Source organism: Humulus lupulus, chromosome 7 (genome assembly GCF_963169125.1).
Source record: "Humulus lupulus chromosome 7, drHumLupu1.1, whole genome shotgun sequence".
Lineage (NCBI taxonomy): Eukaryota > Viridiplantae > Streptophyta > Magnoliopsida > Rosales > Cannabaceae > Humulus > Humulus lupulus.
The window spans coordinates 77,052,445-77,073,779 of NC_084799.1; the positions used below are offsets into that span (position 1 = coordinate 77,052,445).

General features: G+C 38.2%; 1 protein-coding gene across 5 annotated transcripts; it reads left to right on the forward strand.

The window, feature by feature from the left end:
* The first annotated feature begins 1,927 nt into the window (after nt 1-1,927).
* On the forward strand, nt 1,928-20,280 carry LOC133788330 (protein TOPLESS-RELATED PROTEIN 2-like). Of its 5 annotated transcripts, none has more exons than XR_009873188.1 (18): nt 1,928-2,265; nt 3,624-3,868; nt 4,988-5,180; nt 5,265-5,667; nt 5,852-6,026; nt 6,113-6,239; nt 6,602-6,711; nt 7,167-7,302; nt 7,376-7,485; nt 7,705-7,774; nt 7,872-7,945; nt 8,019-8,114; nt 8,199-8,294; nt 8,459-8,586; nt 8,873-9,107; nt 9,190-9,357; nt 10,211-10,378; nt 10,691-11,015. XR_009873188.1 is itself a non-coding variant. In XM_062225772.1 (18 exons), exons 2-17 carry the CDS (start codon nt 3,662-3,664, stop codon nt 10,329-10,331), a joined length of 2,418 nt encoding a protein of 805 aa, XP_062081756.1. In that variant the 5' UTR covers nt 1,928-2,265; nt 3,624-3,661; the 3' UTR covers nt 10,332-10,378; nt 10,691-11,015. The 5 variants fall into 5 exon arrangements, 3 of the variants coding, with proteins under 3 accessions (XP_062081756.1, XP_062081758.1, XP_062081757.1); XR_009873189.1 differs by having other exon boundaries at nt 10,223-10,378; XM_062225772.1 differs by having other exon boundaries at nt 10,242-10,378.
* The last annotated feature ends 1,055 nt before the right edge of the window (nt 20,281-21,335 follow it).

Sequence of the window (21,335 nt, forward strand, 5' to 3'; positions counted from 1 at the left end):
AAGAAGACCTTGTAAGCTATCGCCTGAGTTCACAAGGATTAGCTACCCTTATGAACATCAAGGAGGCCAAAAGGTCCTACAAGAAAATCATCTAAATAAGAGTAAATGCTTCCACAACAGGAAGTGCCTCAGGGGAAGTACCCTCTGATAAGCCTAGAGCGGCCACCAAGCCGTCTAGCCAAAAAGGGTCCTAAAAGAGACCCTTGCAAAAATAATACTATGAATAATGACGAGAAGGATGCTTCTCGCAAGAAAATAATAAGCGCGCGCAAAAATATATAAAAGGATAACTAGAACCCAAGGGGTCAATATATCCTTATAGGAACAATCAAGAGGCACCAAAGAGGGACCTATTGAACCCCTTCGTGTGGGCTCCAAAGGACCTCAAGCCTGATAAATAAAAAAGAGAACCTATCGAACCCCATTGTGCGGGCGCAAAAAGACCTCGAACATAGAGGAATAAAGATGAATGATCACATATGTATATATAAAAAAAGAGTTTTGATAATATAACAGGACTCGAAGAAATTACAAGCAAAATAGGGCTCAAATGAGCATACAACCACATGGGACTAAATGGAAAAAATCGCAGAATGATAATCTCAAGGCCTCTTGCCATGGGCTTCCCACTCAGCCGCCCGGGCAACGGCGTGCTCACCGAAGGAGGAGAAATCAAAGTTAGGATTCTGCCTCCATACTCCGTAGAGGCGCGCTCTATGAATCTATACTCAATATCTGCCCCGTCTGCCTCTAAGGAAATGACCCTCCTCTGCAACACTGCAATGGTAGCCTTTGCACCCTCAAGTTTGGTCTCTAAACAAGTGACCTTTTCTTGCAGCATCGTGGCCTTGGCAATCGCCCTCTTCTTCTTTCTTGATGAGGAAGATGCCTTCGCCAGGGCCTTCCCTAGCTTAAGCTTGGTTTCAGCAAGTTCCCTCTCGAGCCCCTGGACCTGGACCGTATGAGGGTCCCTCTCAGCATTCGACGTGGAGAGGTCTTGAGCTGAGTCAGCAAATCGCTGAGCCACTGTATAGGTCTGCAGAAGAAACATAACAATAACAATGATAAGCAACAAAAAAAAGAGAGAGAAAAGGGATAAGGCCGATGTAAGATGCATGAACTCACCCAAGCGGCGGAACGCGCAAGAGTCTCCTCGAGCTCCAACATGGTAAAATTCCCAAGACCACTCCAATTAGCCTCAGGAAGATCCGTGGAGACCTGGACATATCGTTGCCCATAAGAGGCTGCCATGCGGCCCACCCAGGGTGCCCCTTCCGAGCCAAGGGTGCTTGGCTGGGTAGGGATAGATGACCCGCCGCCGAAGGAGGAGGGGGCGCAAGAAGATCAGAAAAATGAGCCCCCGATGGACCAGGATAAAGGGAATCCTAAGGGAAACACTACTAGAAAATTGTACTTAGATGACGCAAATGAGACGACATTTTTAGTAGAATAGTCGTCTCATGTTAAAAGTAGAGATGAGACTACAGACTATCTAAAACTGTCGTGCCATTCAAACCAAAGATTATATGAGATGACTGTTCTATAGAGACTGTTGTCACGTATCTACCTTTAACACGAGAAGATGGTTCTAATAGAAACGTTGTCTCAATGCAACCCAATTTTTTTGGCATTAATTAAATTTGTATATTTTAATATGAATTAATAAATATACTTAATCTATTATGCAAATATATTTATAAAAAATAAATAATAATTAATAATTCAAATTTAAATTTAAAAGAGTTATTTAATATTAATTGTTAACTTATTTAATAATATTATATTAATAATACTAAAAGATAAAAATTAATTAAAAAAAAGTCATACTTCTATTAGTTATATATACTTCCATTAACAGTACTTTTAAATTATAACCATAATGTTTTTAAACTAATAAAATATAATATATAAAAAGAAATTGAATAAAAATACTAACTGTGAAAGAAACCCTCTCTTGTGCACAAGACAATAGCACAACCCTCTGCCATAACAGCGACCAGCAACAATCCAACAATCGACGACAACTAGGGAGAACGGCGACAGCCCAGGTGACGGCGGCGACGACGGATCCTTCCCTGCATACGGGCAAACCCTAATCTGCTTGTGGTCCAACCCATCTCCGGCCTAAAGCTCCGGCGTCTTCGCACCTAATTCTCAATCCGACCGTTCGATCGCCGCCCTCCACCCATCTCCGGCGTAAAGCTCTTCTCGCTGCCCTGTACCTGCTTCTCTATCTTCATCATAGTGATAGCCACAAGACTTTGGGTATTTTCTTTTTTTCTTTCTCTCTCTGGACTGAGTTTTTTGGTTTAAATACTAAAGATTTGATTGAATATGGCATATTTAGCATTTTTTGTTTGAATTAGAACAAACGGTTTTGGATTTCTTGTACAATGTCTCGTTTGGAAATGAATCGTTTGATTTTCGGTAGCTTCGTAATATCTGCTGTCTTTATCGCTCTTCACTCATGAAGAGATTGTTTGCCTTTAGTTTTGATTTGAGAGCGGACTTCGTTTGCAGTGTTCGCTAGTTTTGACTATTTAAGTGATGATTACTCTTTGCTTTGGACCACATTCGAAGGGGGGTTTAGATTGTCAAGAATTGTCTATTGGTGCTCTTAAGCACCACATTGGGAGCTCTTGTGTTTTGTTATCGTTGTTTGGTTGAGATTTGACCTTGTTTTTTAAGATGGCTCTAGGATTTTCTGTAGACTGTCGTAACATTTATTTCTCATTCATTGAATTAATTTTATTATACTAAAATGTACTTTTTTCTTATATTGCCGATCCTGGAGGACCAAAGTAAAGTATCTTTTAAATTCGGTTGAAAATTGAAGTTGAGGAAAAGTTTTATGATCGTTTCCCTTTTATGATATATTGATGTTCCTATACTATGTAGAAAACCACAAAAGGCTATGTAATAATGTATTCGGCCATGCCAACTAGATCTTTATGACAACATTATGATTCCACAAGAATGTCTTGTAGCCGTTATTTTTCTTAATTTCAGCGAGCCATATCTAGTTATTTTATGGAGCAAATTCAAGTATAAGATTTATATCATTATCCATGATAGACAGCTTGGACCCTTAATATTTTCTGTTATGATTTTATTTTAAAGCTTGTTTTTGTGTGTGTGGTATTGATGTCAATTCATCTTTATCATGGGAAGATTTTTACGTACTGAACTGGCAATTATAAATTGAATGAAAGAGGATTTTAAGAACTTTAGGGTCGTTCTTATTTATCTTATTGGAGATGGTAATGCAAGTGTAGAAATTTTGAGTGGCCAGCTTTCAAATTTTGGGTGCTGGATGTGGGAAATCTGGAAAGTAACAAGTATATATTGCCAATATATGTTTACTAATATGAAAAGAACTAGATATTTTTATTACAAAGGTAAAAAGGGGGTGGATTCTCTATTTTGTTTGCTATTTAATTCCTAAATTTAAAACCTAGTTATCAACAATATGTTTTCTGCATACAGTTCTGTAGAAAGTTTGAGTTTATGTATGTATAACCAAGTATGTTCTTCTCTATTAAGTACTTTTTAACTATAGCTATATAGTAACTATTATATTTCCTTGGTTTTTTTTGTGTATACTTGTCTACTATGTACTATAGCACTGTATCATCCAACTGTTTTGGGTGCCCATAATACAATGGGGCAAGAAGCATGGTATTCTGCAAATGCTTTGGCCAAGCGCTTTAGATACGAGAGTGCAAGCAATTTGCCTATATATCCACAAAGGCCAGGAGAGAAGGATTGTGTCCACTATATGCAAACAAGAACCTGTAAATTTGGAGATAGCTGCAAATTTGACCATGCTATTTGGGTTCTTGAAGGTGGAATCCCAGATTGGAAAGAGGTGACTGTTTATTACTATATTTATTTATATGAAAAGTTATTTTTATTAGAGTAAACATATATGTTATGATATAATAGTTTTTCCTTTAAAAAGCTATTACTCAGATAACTATTGCGTTTTATGAGAGAATAGACCCTATATTATAGTTTTGGATATAATATTTCATTGAAATATCATATTCGAAAGTATCAATTTATCTATGTTGTGTGAAAAGTAAGGGAATACATCCAGTCTAACTTTTTCTTTCCCTATGTTTTTCGAAACTATGCAATATGAATGCTTATGTTTAACAATTGTATATCTATATTTAGTTTCATGTAAATTATAATATTCTACATAAACCCTGGTTTATGCAAACCTTAGAAAAAAATGGTCGCTGATAGATGTTCTTAAAGTTGTCCACTTCTTTCGCCCCCCTCCTTTTTGTTTTGTTGGTGGTGTGGCGGTGTCTTTTGCTCTCCTTGTTTTATTGAATTTCTGTATTTGGGTTTTTGGGGGGTGACCAAGTGGAATTATAACACGTGAATACAACTTATAATAGTGATATAAGAATTATAACAATTGGAATTATAACCGAGATGGTTTTGTTTTGGTCCCCACGCATAAGATTGCACATATTATATGGTAAGCTTTTGAAACTATTCTCCGTTATTCCTTGGACATTAACGCTATGAAACTTTCACTTACTATAAGGACAAAAGTAATTTCATACAATTTCTTCATTTAGTTCCTTTATTTGATTAATGTCAATAACAAATTTTGAGGGGAATACTTGATTGGCTTTCTGGGCTTCTTTCAGATTGTTACATTATATGTATATGTGCAGGCTTCATGATTACTGTAATGTCTGAAGTACAGATTTTTAGTTTCTAATTTTTTGTTTTAATGTGTTCGCTTAATTAAATATAGTTTTATGGTTATATTTACAACTTTAGCTTATATAGCTGAGGTTCTTATTAACTTTCATCTTACTTATGTATCTAACTGTTGTATTAGCTTATGTATCTAACCATTGTGTTTGCTGAAGTTTAAAGGGTTGTGCTTTCAAAATTTAAGTTGTGTTCCGAAATTTTTAAAGCTATCTAATTTATTGTATTTGGGTTTTTTCTTCTTCCTTAGTTGGCTCCTGGCCAGGTGTCTCTATTCCATCTGAGTTCTTCTCCCTTTCAAAGATTTGGTTTTGCTTCTTTTGCGTCCCCCGAGACTTCTGAAAAAGAACATGGGAGTAATTTAGAGAATAATGGAGATGCTAAAGTCTCCAGTCAAGCCGCCTCTGAGCAGAGTGATGTTGTTGATCAGACAAAAGAATCAGGTTCTATATCAGATTCTCAGTCTACTATGTCTAATAATGTGAAAACAAGGAGAAGAACTAAACGAACAACATTTTCTGATTCAGATTCCGATGAGGATTTGAGTGTAGATGATCTAGTGAAACTTGTGGCTGAGAAGGAAGAGCTTTTGAAGCAGAAGCATAAAGAGATTGAGAAAATGCAAGATAAAGTCCTCAGAAGCTATGCGGAAATGGAGAATCTCATGGACAAGACACGACGTGAATCAGAGAACTCAAAAAAATTTGAAAAAATTGCGATGATTGATTGTTTGGTTTTTATTTATTTTTGCTGTTTGTATCATATAAACAGGCAGAATGAGCAGCTTTCCAAGTATGGGGACACAAAATCAGCTCGAAACATCATGCTTATAGAACTTAAAAAGTTAATTGAAGCGAACCCTTTGTTTCGTGATAAACTTACATTCCCAGCCTTCAAAAGTTCGCGTCTAAGGACTTTAATAAATCAGAGGTGATTCTTGCATATATTGATATATTTAATTTGTGTGTAACTATCAACTCTTATAACACAGGTTTAAATGATTAAATTGCTCTGTATTATTGTCCAAGTCAATGGAATTATTGTTCCTTTTGTCTAATGTTATATTCTGCATAAGCTTTGTTTACTTTAATCTCATTTAGTGAGAATTTTTCAGTCTAAACTGGCAGCATAAACTTTGCAAGAATCCTCGTCCAAACCCTGATATAAAAACACTTTTTACGGATCATTCTTGCAATCCAACTACTAATGGATCTCGTCCTCCTCCAACAAACAACCTTGTGGGGCCGATTCCCAAGGCTGGTGCATTTCCTCCTATTGGTGCCCATGGTGTAAGTGTATTCCCTCAATGTTTTTTTTTGCCGGAGTAATTTGCAACGATTTCCTAACACTTCAAGTTTCTTTTTATTCTGTGCAGCCATTTCAGCCGGTTGAGTCCCCATCTCCTAGTACTATTGCTGGTTGGATGTCAAATTCTAATTCATCTTTGTCTCATCCTGTTGTGGCAGCACCACCTCCTGGTTTAGTCCAGCAATCTAGTGCAGGTAAGAATGTCAACGGTATCTACTGAAAGAATCACCAAATCGAAATGGAGAACCATTGAATTTTTTTCTCCGACAATTTGTTTCAATGTTCGTCCACCCTATTCTAGAGAGAGTAATTTTGCTAGTTCTCAATTCTTGATTGTTCACTTTTTTGTTTATTGTTTGATTCTTTCAGACAAATTCTTTGTATAGATTCTTTTTTGTGCCAAATGGCTTTGTGTATGTTATGATGCCACCTAATTTTATCATATGAATGAGAATCGTTACTTCATTCCCATAGTTATGTATTATCTAACTTGATTTCTGGATTGCTGACTTACTTTGAGATCTGATATAACTTTCATCATTTTTTTCATATGTAGCTGCATTTTTGAAACACCCAAGGACTCCTACAGGTGTTACGGGGATGGATTATCAATCAGCTGACTCTGAGCACTTGATTAGGCGCATTCGTACTGGACAGTCTGATAAGGTTAGGAAAAGGATATTATGTAATTTCTATGTTCAAGGTTCAATTATCAAATCTAATATATATATATCTATATCTTATCAACAACTTTCATTGTAATTGTAGTGTATTCTTTCTTTTCTTCTCAGACTGCCACATTATTTATAAAAAAAAACATAAGCAATGTTTTGGTTTAACTCTTCTTTTAATATGTTTATGCCATTCTTTTATATTGTTTATTTATTCAAAATTTATATGACAATCATGAAAACTTAATAAAAATAATTACTAATTTTTTTAAATAAAACTCAGCAAACTTACACTGCATGTTGCTTGCATCTTGTATATATATGTGTAGAAATCTTCGTTATGTTGCTGTATGTGTTATCTTGTCTTCGCCCCCATTCACAGCCATCGAAAGAGAGGGAGAGAGTGAGAACAAAAAAATCTCATAGTATTCTCATACCTGCTTTTTACAGGTATCATTCTCTGGTGTAATGCATTCTGGGGCCTATTCACAAGATGACATTCCCAAAAATCTTGTCCGGACCCTTAGTCAAGGATCTAATGTTATGAGCATGGATTTTCATCCTCAGCAACAAACCATACTGCTAGGTTTGTGACTAAATGTCTTGCTGAAGAAAACAATTTTGCAAAAATTTTTATTGTACTTTTCATTACATTGTAGTTGGGACAAATGTTGGTGACATTAGCCTTTGGGAAGTTGGGTCGCGGGAGAGGATGGTACATAAACCCTTCAATGTTTGGGATATACAATCTGCTTCGATGCCATTGCAGGTACCTTTTTTGCTCATTATTTTAGAATTTCTGATTAAAATAAATATATATTTCTTTTTATGCAGTCAAATAGCTATTTTATTTGCTTGCGCCTTGCACTTTTCTATTAGCACATCCTAATAGCTATGGATTCGATTGTGGTAACTTTTTCGAAGGAAAAAGAATTAGCTGGTGATTCTTTAAACTGATTTTCCTTTCAACTTTCTTTCTCTGCCTCAGTCAGCTTTGTTAAGTGATGCTGGAATATCAGTGAATCGTTGTGTTTGGGGGTCAGATGGGCTCATGCTTGGTATGTGTAACCTTTCTATTCAGTGCCAGCATGTTATTTTGTTTGTATTCTTGTTGGAGAATACTGATAGGTCCTTGCTGTATTTAGCATTGTATAGGTGTTGCATTTTCAAAGCACATTGTCCAGATATATACTTACAATACAACTGGGGAACTCCGTCAACATTTGGAGGTAAATCTTATTCCTTTTCCTGTTATCTCTTTCTTCATTGGCAATGGTAGGATATTGATTGTCTCATTTTCAGATTGATGCTCATGTGGGTGGAGTTAATGACATTGCCTTTGCCCATCCCAACAAGCAACATTGCATTGTTACGTGTGGAGATGATAAAATGATCAAGGTATTGGTTGTCACACGCTTGACTAGTCTTATATTTAGAGAATCTTTAGGCATCTTAGTATAACTTGTATATGTTGCTGTACAGGTATGGGATGCTGTATCTGGACGTAGACTCTATATATTTGAAGGTCATGAAGCTCCAGTATATTCTGTTTGTCCTCATTACAAAGAAAATATTCAGGTATATCTCTTGTAAATCCTCATTATGAGCTATTTAGCTTATCAAACAAATTAGGAGCTATTTATTACTTCTAATACGTAGCTTTTCATAGTAGTACATCCAATTTTTCATTTTACTACAAAAGCTAAATTCTTCCTGTAAAAATTAACACACTACTCGTGCAGTTCATATTTTCAATTGCTATTGATGAGAAAATTAAAGCTTGGCTTTATGATTGCTTGGGATCAAGAGTGGATTATGATGCTCCTGGACTATGGTGCACTATGATGGCATATAGTGCAGATGGAACTAGGTAAAGCTTACGAGAGTCAATAGATGAGCACATATGCTTTGTTGGAAAGAGCATTGTAATTTGCTTTATCCAATTTTTCTATTTGTGGGGTTTTCATATAACTGTTCAACTATTGATTTCAAATTCGTTATGCTTATTTTTTTCTCATGATGTAGATGTACAAGGAAAATGCATAGATTGTTATTTTTATTTTCCAAGGATTTGTTTGATCCAACATATTCTGTGTTTATATATATATATATTAATTCGAGTTTTTACAATAGCATGTAAATTCTTCTTGTGGCAGGCTCTTCTCATGCGGAACAAGTAAGGAGGGTGAATCTCATCTTGTTGAGTGGAATGAGAGTGAAGCAGCTATCAAACGTACATATTCTGGTTTCAGGAAGAGATCTTTAGGTGTTGTTCAGTTTGACACAACAAGAAACCGGTTTTTAGCTGCTGGTGACGAATTTCAAATTAAGTTCTGGGATATGGACAGTACCAACATGTTGACAGCTATCGATGCCGATGGGGGTTTACCTGTTAGTATTGCTGTTTGTCACATTTTTTTTATAGAACTTTAGAAGAGTTGATCTGTAACAGTTAGTCTATTTTTATTTGCAGGCTAGTCCAAGATTGAGATTTAACAAAGAAGGGTCATTGTTGGCAGTCACAACAAATGACAATGGTATTAAGATTTTAGCCAACAATGATGGGTTGCGCTTGATAAGGATGCTGGAGAGCAGGGCTATGGATAAGAATCGAGGCCCTTCCGAGCCTATCAATTCTAAGGTAGTAGTACTGTTCTTACCTTGGTTTTAAAAAGCTTTTGAAACCTAGGCCTCAAAACTCGTTTTGAACTGAGGCGCTAGAAAAAACATACTGAGGCTTACATTTCTCAGATTTTCTTTAAAACCTATGTCTCAGTGCATTGAGGCGTACGTTTCAGTGCCTTTACGAACCAAAACTCATGAGGCTTACGCCTCAGTTATTTATACATTTTTAAGTAAAAATTGGGCTTATGTGTTATTGGGTCTACAACCTAAATGAGATAAAGTTAAAACTGAAACCTCAAAATTAAAACCCTAAACTCATCCTCTCCATTCTCTCTCGAGTCCCCACACTATTAAATTAAAAGACTGGACGCAGGACTAAAGGACTAGGCCAGGTTACTAAATTTTATGTTTGTCTAATTTAGAACTTCTATTTGTCTTGAAACTTTGAGTGTTCTTTTATTATGTATGAATTTGGTGTGATATATTTTTATGTTCTATTTTGAAACTTACGCCTCGATCTAATTTAAATCCTATGCCTTGATCCAATTCGAAACCTAAGTTTCGTTTCGGTATGTTTTTTACTTCTATCCATACAGATATTACAGTTTTCGGCTAAACCTAAAAATATGAAATTCATAAAGATAAAATATCTGGATTATTCAGACAGGTCTAAAAGGAGTTGGTAAAATCATTTAATTCAGGAAGAAAAGAATACACTTAATTCGAAAAAATTTGCCATTCAGGTTTGGTACCAAAGCTTATTTGCATATATATCCTATTTTCACATTAAAGTTTCCTTGTTCAAAATAGTAGGCTTGGTACGCCTGTTGAAGTCTTAGCTTGACAAATTGCTTGAAATCTTATTGCACAATTTTGCAAAGAGTCTACTTGATGTTGCAGACAATTTGGGATGAGCTTCTTCAGTTGTTAAAGAAAGTTTTTCAAAGATTGACACATCTAAGGATTCATCTAGGGCTGCTCCACTTTTAAAAACATTTCTAGAGGGTGTTGAAATGACATAAAAACAACTTGTAGAGGTAAATGATATCATCTTCACCACAAGGCACCTCTCAATATCAAATCATTCATAGATGAAGTTTCTTGTTTTTTACTTTTTATAAGTTCAGGGGACATACTGTTAGATGTTCGAATATTTTGCTTTTCATTTAATTTAAGTCAAACATTGTCAATAGAGTGCAGCTTTTATATCATAAGGATGGTGAATGACTATTGCTTGAATGAGACACCCATGTTATGGCTAACTAGTAATGTAACGGTATTTATTATTATTGAACTACAATTTTATTGAATTTAATTTCTGATTTAGTTTTTTATTTTGTGTTTTGTAGTGTGGTGGGAAAAATACATATACACTTGGCGAAATTAATGAAATTCGAAATGAATAGGCAACCAAGCTTCTTGAGCGGACGAGTCATAGCTAGAGTAACTTTTGAAATCAGAATTAAAAAATATACTAATTGTAGTTTTTAGTTAGCACTTACATAGTTATTCCAAGTCTATATTTTGATCTTGCAATTTTTAGATTTTGAACATACTGAGTTATATTGATTTTGTCTGCCTATTGATTCTATTTGAACTATGTTGTAATTACACAGGAAATTATGAATGAATATAGTATTGAAAATAGAGAAATGAAAAAATTATCATATTCTACATGGGACGTCGGTCTCCACAAAAATGTTGTCTTATGTATTGCATGGGACGATATTTACACATAAATTGTCATCTCGTGTACTGCAGGGGGATGACTCTTGAGTAGGAACTGTCATCTCATTTACTGCAGTAGATGACGTTTACACATAAACTGTTGTCTCATGTACTACAAGAGAGAACGTTTGTATAGGAACTATTATCTCATGTATGACAGGAGATGACGCTTTTATTTAAACTGTTGTTTCATGCTTTACATGGCATGACATTGCATGGGACGACGGTATTAGAACCGACGTATGAGAGTCCATATGACGGTTTAAAACCATCGTCCCGTGTCAATTTTGTAGTAGTGAAAGCATCGAAGTCCCCAGAATAAGGACAGACGAAACCCCTCGGCATGGCCTATTGATCCTGGGAGTGGGATGCCATGTCATGATTTATAGGGGCTAAAGGAGGGCACCCTTTGGGAGACAAAGATGGTCGGTGGGGTTGCCCATGTCCTGGGGAGACCCCCTCTGGCACACGCTCAGCCTCACCCCCATCCGAGTGATGTTCAGCCAAAACATCCTTTTTCTTCCGCGTTCCAGAAATAGTCCACAACAACTCAGGCTCAGAAACCGGGGACAGCTTGTGGAAGTTGAGTTTGGTCACGGTGAAGAGACATGCGGCCCTTTTTTCGGCAGGGTCAGCCTCGAGAAATTTATCCACTGCATTCGCTTTTGACCCAAGAACTTCAGGCGTGGCAAAATTCTCTGCACAATCAACACAGTTGCCGACACAAACATAAGTTCCAAAAAAAAAAAGCTTGAAGTACTTGCTAGGAGCTGAGCGAAAGTGCTCACGAACAGAGAGGGGACTCTTCACAAAGAAGAAGTCCTGCTTCCAAGACCCTGGGTTGGATACAAAGCCCTCTATCAAGGAGACTGAAGTATTGGCTTTTTGCAGGAAATAAAAGCCCTTGGATTTAGGAGAGGGCATGAGGTTGTACATGAAATGCACCTCTTGGGTCGTGGCAGCACGCTAAAAATGCTCCATATACACAATGAAGAGGCAACTCAAGGTCAGCCAGCTGTTGGGCGCCAACTGGAGAGGAGCAAGGTCAAAATAATTGAGAACCGTGACGAAAAATGGGTGTAATGGGATTGTGCCACCTGCTTTCAAGATATGCTTGCTCATGGCCACGTAACCCGGACTTGGGCAATCAACCTGGCACTTGTTCGAAGGAACGTATAATGTGTATTCCGAGCCAACACGGTAGTTCCCCATTATCTCAAACAATTTATTTTCAGACACATGGGACACTAGGGTGGATGCCAACAGGGGGCCAGTGTCTTGATCCTCAGCAGTCACCTGTCGTCGCGCTCTCTTCAGCATATATGCAAAACCAAAAGAAAAAGGTGAGGTGGAAACAGGGCACTTTACCCTCCATTTTTTCTTCCTAGCAAGGGTCTTCCACTGAGGTGCCGAGTGTGAAAGCGCTAAACAAGGGTAGATCGAGAACAAGGGTTGAGGAGAAGACGGGACGACCCCATGACAGTCATTAGGGGAAAATGGGGTAGGAGGCTCAGGCGGGAGATTTCCCTCCATAAACTCCAACTCCATCTGCAAATCTAAAAAGGTCACCCTAAGGTTCGCTACATGGTCGTTAAGGTCAAGGGGGAAAGGTACTCCATCTCCCCTCAAAACCGAGTCTATTTCGCTCTCTACCACCCATATTTTACGCCTAAGTTCAGCCATATGCTCAAGATGACAAATACGGGCCTGCCTTAAGGTGTCATAGTCATGGTGAGAATTTTCCTCGAGGGACTCCGAGTCTAAAGACAAGTCAACAAACTCGACTCCCGGAGGAGCGTCAAATAGACCTTCACATGCCATGAGACCTCGTCCCGAAAGCAAAAAGGGTTCATGAATAAATGAGAGGATTGCTACAAAATACAAAGGAATGGGCTCAAAACCTCTAGGCTCAAGCGCTCTAAATAACCAACTACGGGGTATGAATGAGGGCATGCAATTGGGTTGACTCACGACGAGCTCAGGCCAAAGTACCCCATCCCAAGTGGTGCTAATTTGGACCCAATGAACATAAGGGAGAAAGAAAGTATACCTCAAGCAAGTAGAATTGGGCGATGTCGTGGTCAAAAGGAGGTCGAGGGCCAAAAGCACCGTCACGGTCAAATAGAGGCAAGTGGTCGAAAGTACGCGTCTACAAAAACAAAGGAAAAAGGTGTTTTAGTCCTCAAATACTTGCATAGATACAGACATACAAGAAATCAACTCAAATAAAAAAAAATAAAAAATATAAAGATAGCAAGAGTGAGGTTGTGGAGGATATAACCCCTTACCTCTTGAAAGGAGCAAGGATCTCAAAACCACTACGCTAAGGAGATGGAGTGTAAATAATATGCTAGATGTGAAGGCTTATTTATAGGAGCCACAGGTTCATCTCAACCATCGAACCTAAAGACTGATCAATGGCCAAGAAGGGATCTTGGCACCTAGGTTGAGATCCACGAAGCAAGACAATAGGCTCACGATAAATCTCAAGAAATCACAAGGATCACCACTAACACCACCCGTGCTTTCATGACACCATATTGAAAAGTCTACTAGAGCGCCTACAGGCCCTCTCCTAGACTGAAGGGCAAGTGTGAACGCTCAAAATTCCATACTTGTGAAAGGTCTAAAGCACACACTACGGTCCCCTAAACGCCTAAATACATGCTTTTTCCACAAGGCCCTCGGACCACCATCTTTTCACAAGGATGCAAGCAATGCTATTCTCGGCGTACCTAGCACCCATGCACCCAGTGAGGCCACGGCTCGCACACTAGGCAGCGCCTCGCGTCACACACATCAACTCCTCGCGAGACCCATCTCGCAACTGCCTCCCCTTGAGTGGGATCCTTAGCATGGCCTCGCGACATGGGATCCGCGCACGCAGGGCCTTGCGACACGCCTCGCGACGCCACCTGGATCTGCGTACGCAGGGCCTCGCGACATGCTGCGCCAGCAGGGCCTCGCGAGGAGGCGTCTCGCACCATCAGTGTCGCACCACCAGGGTCTCGCGAGGGACGTCTCGCGCAATCAGTGCTGCGCGCGCAGGGCCTCACGAGAGGCATCTCGCGCCATCTGTGCCGCACCACCAGGGCCTCGCGAAGGGCATCTCGCGCCATTGGTGCTACGCACGCAGGGCCTCACGAGAGGCATCTCGCGCCATTAGTGCCGCGCCATCAGTGTCGCACGCACAAGGCCTCGTAAAAGGCGTCTCGCACCATCAATGCCTGGCCACCAGGGCCTCGTGAGGGGCCATCTCACGCACCTATCACCTACGTCTCGTGGGTGGCCCTGAGGTGCTTTGGGCGCCTTGCGCCAAGGATCCAAGAGCTCTGTTTTGCGCCACGACCCCTGCGTGCACCGGATGTCTCTCACCCTACACCTCAAGAAGGTGTCTCCTATGAAGACCTATGGAGACCCTAACATTTAGAGGTAAAAGCCCCAGTATAATTCAAAAGGTTCGTACCAATACAATATTGTATGGGGGTACGACCTTTAAGACCTCGTATGTTTGATCCAAATACTCATGCCAGACAAGTAGTGGGAGCACTAGGAGAGGGGGCATGGCCTGTATGCTTCTAACCAGATGTTAGAGTCGACACCACCACCAGCACCACTACGCCTAGAGCCACTCCTCTGAAACTTGTACTAAATAAGTAGTGGAGACATCCCCATAGAACTTGACCATGTACTGGAATCAACACCACTACCCCTAAGACCACTCTCCTAACAGTGTACTTGTGTACCATCTGGTCCCCTAGATCACAATGTATCAGGGCCATTAGAGCCCACTATAAAAGGAACCCCACTTCCACATGGCAGGGGGTTGGAAAAAACACTATAGCTGGACACAAAAGAGAAATACAAGTTCTTTTCTCCATTTTTCTTCTACAACTATTTTCTAAGTTTCTGTTTAGATTTTTGAAGTTCCTCATTCATAAGAACCACACTTTGATTTTTCTAACTTAACTTCGTTGACAAGTTCTCACCATCAACAGTTTCACTGTCAGAATTAGCTTTTAGACGTTTAATAGATCTTGGGTTTGCAACTTTAAACATTTCAGAGTTGTATATAGATTTCTCTTTTGCCTTAAGTTTATACAACCCATCATTGGATTTTGCATGACATATTCAATACCAGATCTTGAGAAAACAATCGAATTACTATTGAAAGAAATATCAAAACCTTGTTCATGCAACATAGAAACTGAAATTAAGTTCCTAGTAAATCTAGGAATAAAATAAACATTGTCCAAAACAAGAAATTTATTTTTATCGAATTCTAGATGGGCTGTTCCAACTGCTTTGGCAGAGACAACCTGACCATTGCCAACCCTCATAGTCACCTCCTCATCAGCAATGTAATGCCCTACTACCTAGGGACTGTTACGTTGTGTATTTTAAACAGTGCTAAACTCGTTAACCGAGTCATTCGGCCATAATTGTGTAACTAAATGTGATTAATGGTTTATGGTTAAAATTTTGGTCAAAGATACAACATTTCACTAAAACATTTACTATATACATAGAGATCCCAAAATACTTTTTTAAAGGTTAATTACAATAAAAGATTTACAACCAGCCGACCTAAGCAGCAAAATAAGGTTTAACTCTAGTTCCTCTTTAAACCCTCGGCTGTGGTGGTCGAGCAGCCGCATATATACACATCATCACCTAAGCTTTCCAACTCAAGGATGGTCCAGCTTTCTTTTACCTTTACCTGCACCACATAGCACTCGTGAGCCGAGGCTCGGCAAGAAAACTCGAACACATGCTCATAAGTAGTTAATAATATGTCATCAAATCATAATAAGCATGCCTAGAAGTAATAACCTTATTCATGCGTGCAGGCAAGTACAAATAAATGATTATGGGATCCTGCACCCTAAGTAGGTGACTGTCAAGTCAATCTGGGGTGCTGCGCCCTGAATAGATGACTTATTAAGTCAATTTGGGATCCCGCGCCCTAAATAGATGACTTATTAAGTCTTTCTGAGGTCCTGCGCCCTGAATAGATGGCTGTCAAGTCAATCTAGGGTCCTGCACCCTGAATAGATGACCTGTCGTTATCTTGGGGTCCTGCGCCCTAAATAGATGACCATGGAGTCAATCTGGGGTCCTGTGCCCTGAATAGATGACTATGAAGTCATTCTGGGGTCCTATGCCCTAATCCCTATGACCAACAAATCAATGGGCCTTGTAGCTCTAGCTCTAAGTAACTAGCCATAGACTAGCCAAGTGCTTTAGTTTTCTTCGACCATTAGGTCGGTCAAGCATTTCATGCTCATGTTGATTAGATCTAATCATTTCAGTCTGCGTTGAATACGCTAATGCTACTCTTGACTCATAAGTCAATTCCATACAACCATCGCTCAGTACTATTGCTGATCATGACTGATAAGTCTGAGCTACACGACCAGTACTAAACACCATTACCATTTCTTAACTAACAAGTCAGTGCTTTCTCAATGAGGTAATGCAAACAAACATATATCATATGTCAAATATCCAAATATAAGGCATTCAACATGCTTAATCAATAATCGCAAGCATAATCATAATCATGCACAATTACAGAGACTCAAGCTCTGATCAATTTCATATTCAACATTCATGCCATGCCATAACCACATGTATCACATGCATCTCATACTAGGTGCAGTTTTCTTACCTTTGGTCCAAGCACAGGTTATCAATAAACGACCCTCAAGCACGATCTTGTTTCCAAGCCCCTAGCGACAACCTTGTCACAACCATAGTATAGAATCCCATAAAAAAAAAAGAGTAAATAAATACTTCCAGACCGAATCCTAGCATCTGGGATGTCAAATCCTACCAAACCGAGTAGTAGGATTAATCCCAAACCCTTAGAGTTAAGTTCCCACGACTAAAAACCAAATCTGGCCAAAAATGCACAGGCGGGTCGCGACTTGCCTCCCTGACAGAAAGCCCTCTGCCTGGGATTCAGGGTGCGGGCCGCAACTTGGCCCTTTAGAGTCACGGCGCGCCCACTAGGCAGAGCCCTCCTGGTTCTGGGTTCACCCAGGTCGCGACTTGCTAGAACAAGGTTGCGACTTGACCACGAACTCAGCCATTTCCTACAGTTTCTCCCATTTAAAATCCTCCAAAAACTTATCCAAACATATCCAAATCCCAAAATCAAAGTTCCCAAACATCCTAATTTCCAAAAACCATGAAAACTCAAGTCTTAATCCATCCAAAAACTCATCAAAACATAAAATCCAATTCAAGCTTAAAAACTCAAAAAATTAAAACTTAAAACTTGGATTACCTCTAATTGAGTCATTTCCCAACTAAATCCTCCAGCTAATAAGCTTCTAATCTTCCTTAGAATCGCTATGCCTCGATCCTTGCTTGAATCCAAGTCCTAAAACTCGAGTTTCCTTCAAAAATGCGAACGGTGTAAAAAAGGGAAACGGGAGAGAGAGAGAGAGATAGAGAGAGAGAGAGAGAGAGAGAGAGAGAGAGAGAGAGAGAGAGAGAGAGAGAGAGAACGAGAACGTTCTGAAATTTCTTTTATAATTTTGATAGGTTACTTCGAGCTTAAGTAACCTCAAGAAAATCCTAATGCTCGGGGTCCCAAAAACGCCCCCGGGGGTAAAATAGTCAAAATTTCCATAATTCCATCCTGATCTCAATAACTCCCAACATATCATCAAATAATCATTCTGATCACCCAATATCCCAGTAATGTGCTAAATACCCAATATACCCCTTGACTCACTCCGAGTCAAGTATGGGTCCCGTTGTGACTTTCCCACTAGCTTGCTCCCTAGGATCGTCTCGTGTAGATTAACCCAAAAATACTCACATAATAATGTGGTCTCACACACACATATATCACATATATGCCAAATATTCCAAAAACGGGCCAAATTATGAAAATTGCCCCAATTAAACAGAAATGGGACCATATGCATATTTAATACACCTAAATATGCATATCAAGTCATATTATAATATAATTCACATAATCACATAATGATGCACATAAATATCACATAATCACATAATTTCATAATTTTCCATCCTGGCTCCCTAATCAAGGCCCTAAGTTTTATTAGGAAATTTGGGATGTTACAAGCAAGTTCCCTCGAAGAACTAAGAATCTGTAAAGAAAAGAAAACATGGTTAGTGGCACTAGAATCAACAATCCAAGATGTATCATCTTCCACTAGACATGCTTCTAAAACAAGTAAATCATATTTACCTTTCTTCTTTTCTTTTAGGTCTGAGAGATACTTATGATAGTTTCTCTTCCAATGACCATCAACTCCACAATGAAAGCATGTCCCTTTGGGTTGCTTTTTCTTGGAAGCTTTGTTATCTTTGTTCTCCTTACCTTTGGATGACTTTTTAGGCTTCATTTCCTGTTTGTCATTGTCCTTCTCATGGGATTTCTTTCTCTTCTTATTTTTCCCTTTTGAAGAGGAAGGTTTAGAATTAGAAACATTTGCTTCTTCTACTTTTGAATTACTCTTATTGAGTGATTCAAAAGTCTGCAACCCATTTAACAGCTGGGTCATATTATACTCCAACGTGTTCATAACATAGTTGTAGTAAATGTGGAAAAATCTGGAGTGAGTGATTCAAGTATCAGACTAACTTGAGTTCTCTCATCAATGGATGCTCCATGAACTTCCACATCATTCATTGTATTGATCATGTTTAGAACATGTTCTCTAAAAGAAACGTATTTCTTCATTTTCATATTCATGTAGGTTCTAGTAGCCTCATGTATGGATTGATGGGGTTGTTGTCCAAACATGGCTTGAAGAGACTCCCATATTTCATAGGCAGTCTCCATGTCTTCATGCTTCTTTCTGAGTACATCACTCATACTAGCAAGCATGTAACACTTAGCCTTGTTGTTGGATAAAATCCAAGCATCATACTTCTCCCTAGCAGTTTTGGGAGCAGTGGCAGCAGGGACCTCAAGACATTCCTCAGTAAAGACAAACTTATGGTTTTCACAAATCAAAACTATGTTCATGTTTGATTTCCATTTCATAAAAGTATCACCAATAAGTTTCTCGTTTGCAAGTAAACCAGTAATAGGGTTTGGATTCATTATTGCTGAAATAAATAAATAAAACAAAATTGAATTTAGCATATATTATGAACATCAACAATTTTTGGAATAGCAAATATGATGCATGAATAAAACAATAATTTAAATAACACATATAAAAACAATTATTACTATTTTCGTGATAAATTAATTTAAAAATTAATGGACCAACCTTAGGGTAGGTCAGACTAATCTTAAATTAATTTTGAGACACTTCTCAAATTCATAAGTGAAAACTTAAAATCAACTATTTTCTTTTTTAACTTACGAACAACCGCTAGTTTGGTCAAGATTAACTAGTCTGCTCGAAAGCCTAGTTAAGCTTTGTGAGTGTAACCCATTATTTTAGATTAATGACTTAACTTAAGAGTGTGCCTTAGGGTCATTCAAACTTGAAATACATCATCAATCCTATTCTACATAGAAGTTAACATTGAATAATAACACAGTCAGAAACCTTCCTTAGCAGGACGCAAACAAAGGCGCCTCGAGACCCATTCCATAAAACAACAGTGTTAACTAATAATGGAGACCATATGAGTTATTGTTATTACCCCTTCTCCCACTCACTATTTTAGAATATGTGTTTTCTCAAAACATCCTATGCTTTTTAATTAAATTAATCCAATTAATTTACCAAATGATATTCTAATAATTACTAATCTTATTAAGCATTTAAATCATTAAACAAGATTTAATCATTGTTTCCCTAAAATATTTGCATGATGACGTGGCATGTTTAAGAGACACATGGACAACACATGACTGGTTAGTGATGAAGACTTGGTCGACCAACGATCTAGATATCGAGAGGAAATTAAAGTTGCTCGATAGGTGCAAAGAATATGCTGAGCAGCAGGAAAAGAAGATGTGCTGACATATGGGACCAGATATGCTCGTAGGACCGAGGAAAGCATTCAGGGACGGTTATGAGTTAGATATTCCCAAGATATTTGATACTTTTATGTGTAAATATCATTATTTCTGTTATTATTTTCTTATGATTGTAACAAAAGTTAAGGACGGCCCATAAGCCCATATGTACATCCTTGAGCCTATAAATAGGACTCATGGGATTCATTTATTTTATACGCAATATTTTGCATTCAGAGATAACAAGTGCTTTTATACATGATTCTTTGTATTCAACGTCGAAGCTTGCGAAACTTAGTGAACCCTAGTTCGGTGATCGTAGGTTTTGTAGTCTACATCAATAAAAACACTAAGTGGACATAGGTTAGTACCAATCTCTGGAGCCGAACCACAATAAAATCACTGTGTCGTTTTAGTTCTTTCATTTAGTTTTATAATTCTTATCGTTTTTCGTGACTCCGTGTCATTGACTAAATCGATGGTCAACAATCATCTTACTAACTAGGCCTTTTAATATCTAGTCAATAAATGCTCTAATTATTTAGAACATCATTTGCCTATCTAATACAATAAATTATCAAATAGGTCTTGAAATTAACACTTAAAATCAATTTACCGCTTTGTTCTAGATTAATTATATGATTCATTTAATGCATATAATCAAAGACGACGTCCCTAATTCAAACATGTCTCTATTTGATATGAGATGCATGCTTTAATTAGATATACTGTGTGGGTAATATGAATGGCATGTTATAATGCATGATTCAGTTATTAAACACATTTAATAAATTCAAACATTTAAATAAATAAATACAACAAATAAATAAATAAATGCGAGTCGGGTGTTTGGGTATTTCTAGAAAGATTACAACTCTTGCAAAATGTACAATAAAAATGTAAATAGTATCTAAGATATTCTATCTTCATTATTTGGACCTTCAAAATATTCTTGGTCCACTTGCACATTTATCCATTTTAACTTTTAAGAATAATTAAATTTGAGTTTTAAAACCCAACAAGTTATTATGCCCAATTTGAATTTGGACTTAAAATAATTAATTCAAAATAAAACAATTTTAATGGGCTTTATGAAAAGCCTAAATGGATAATTTGTTGCCAATTAGTATTTTTGAGAAACCCTAATCCTATGGCAATTAGGATTGGTGCGGCTAGGGCATAAATGCTCTTAAGGAGGCTCAAGTAAGGAGGCTGGGCTGGCAGCAGAGGCATGCGAGGCTTGGGGAGCGCCAAGAATGTGGGAGGGGGCTAGGCATGGCGTGCCACACAAAGGGGCTCGG

Bases quoted from the DNA above. Each gene is read 5' to 3' on its own strand.
- LOC133788330 (XM_062225772.1), top strand. From the start codon at position 3,662: ATGGGGCAAGAAGCATGGTATTCTGCAAATGCTTTGGCCAAGCGCTTT. The intron at 6,240-6,601 runs GTAAGAATGTCA...TTTCATATGTAG, and splicing joins AGTCCAGCAATCTAGTGCAG to CTGCATTTTTGAAACACCCA. The intron at 7,303-7,375 runs GTTTGTGACTAA...ATTACATTGTAG, and splicing joins GCAACAAACCATACTGCTAG to TTGGGACAAATGTTGGTGAC.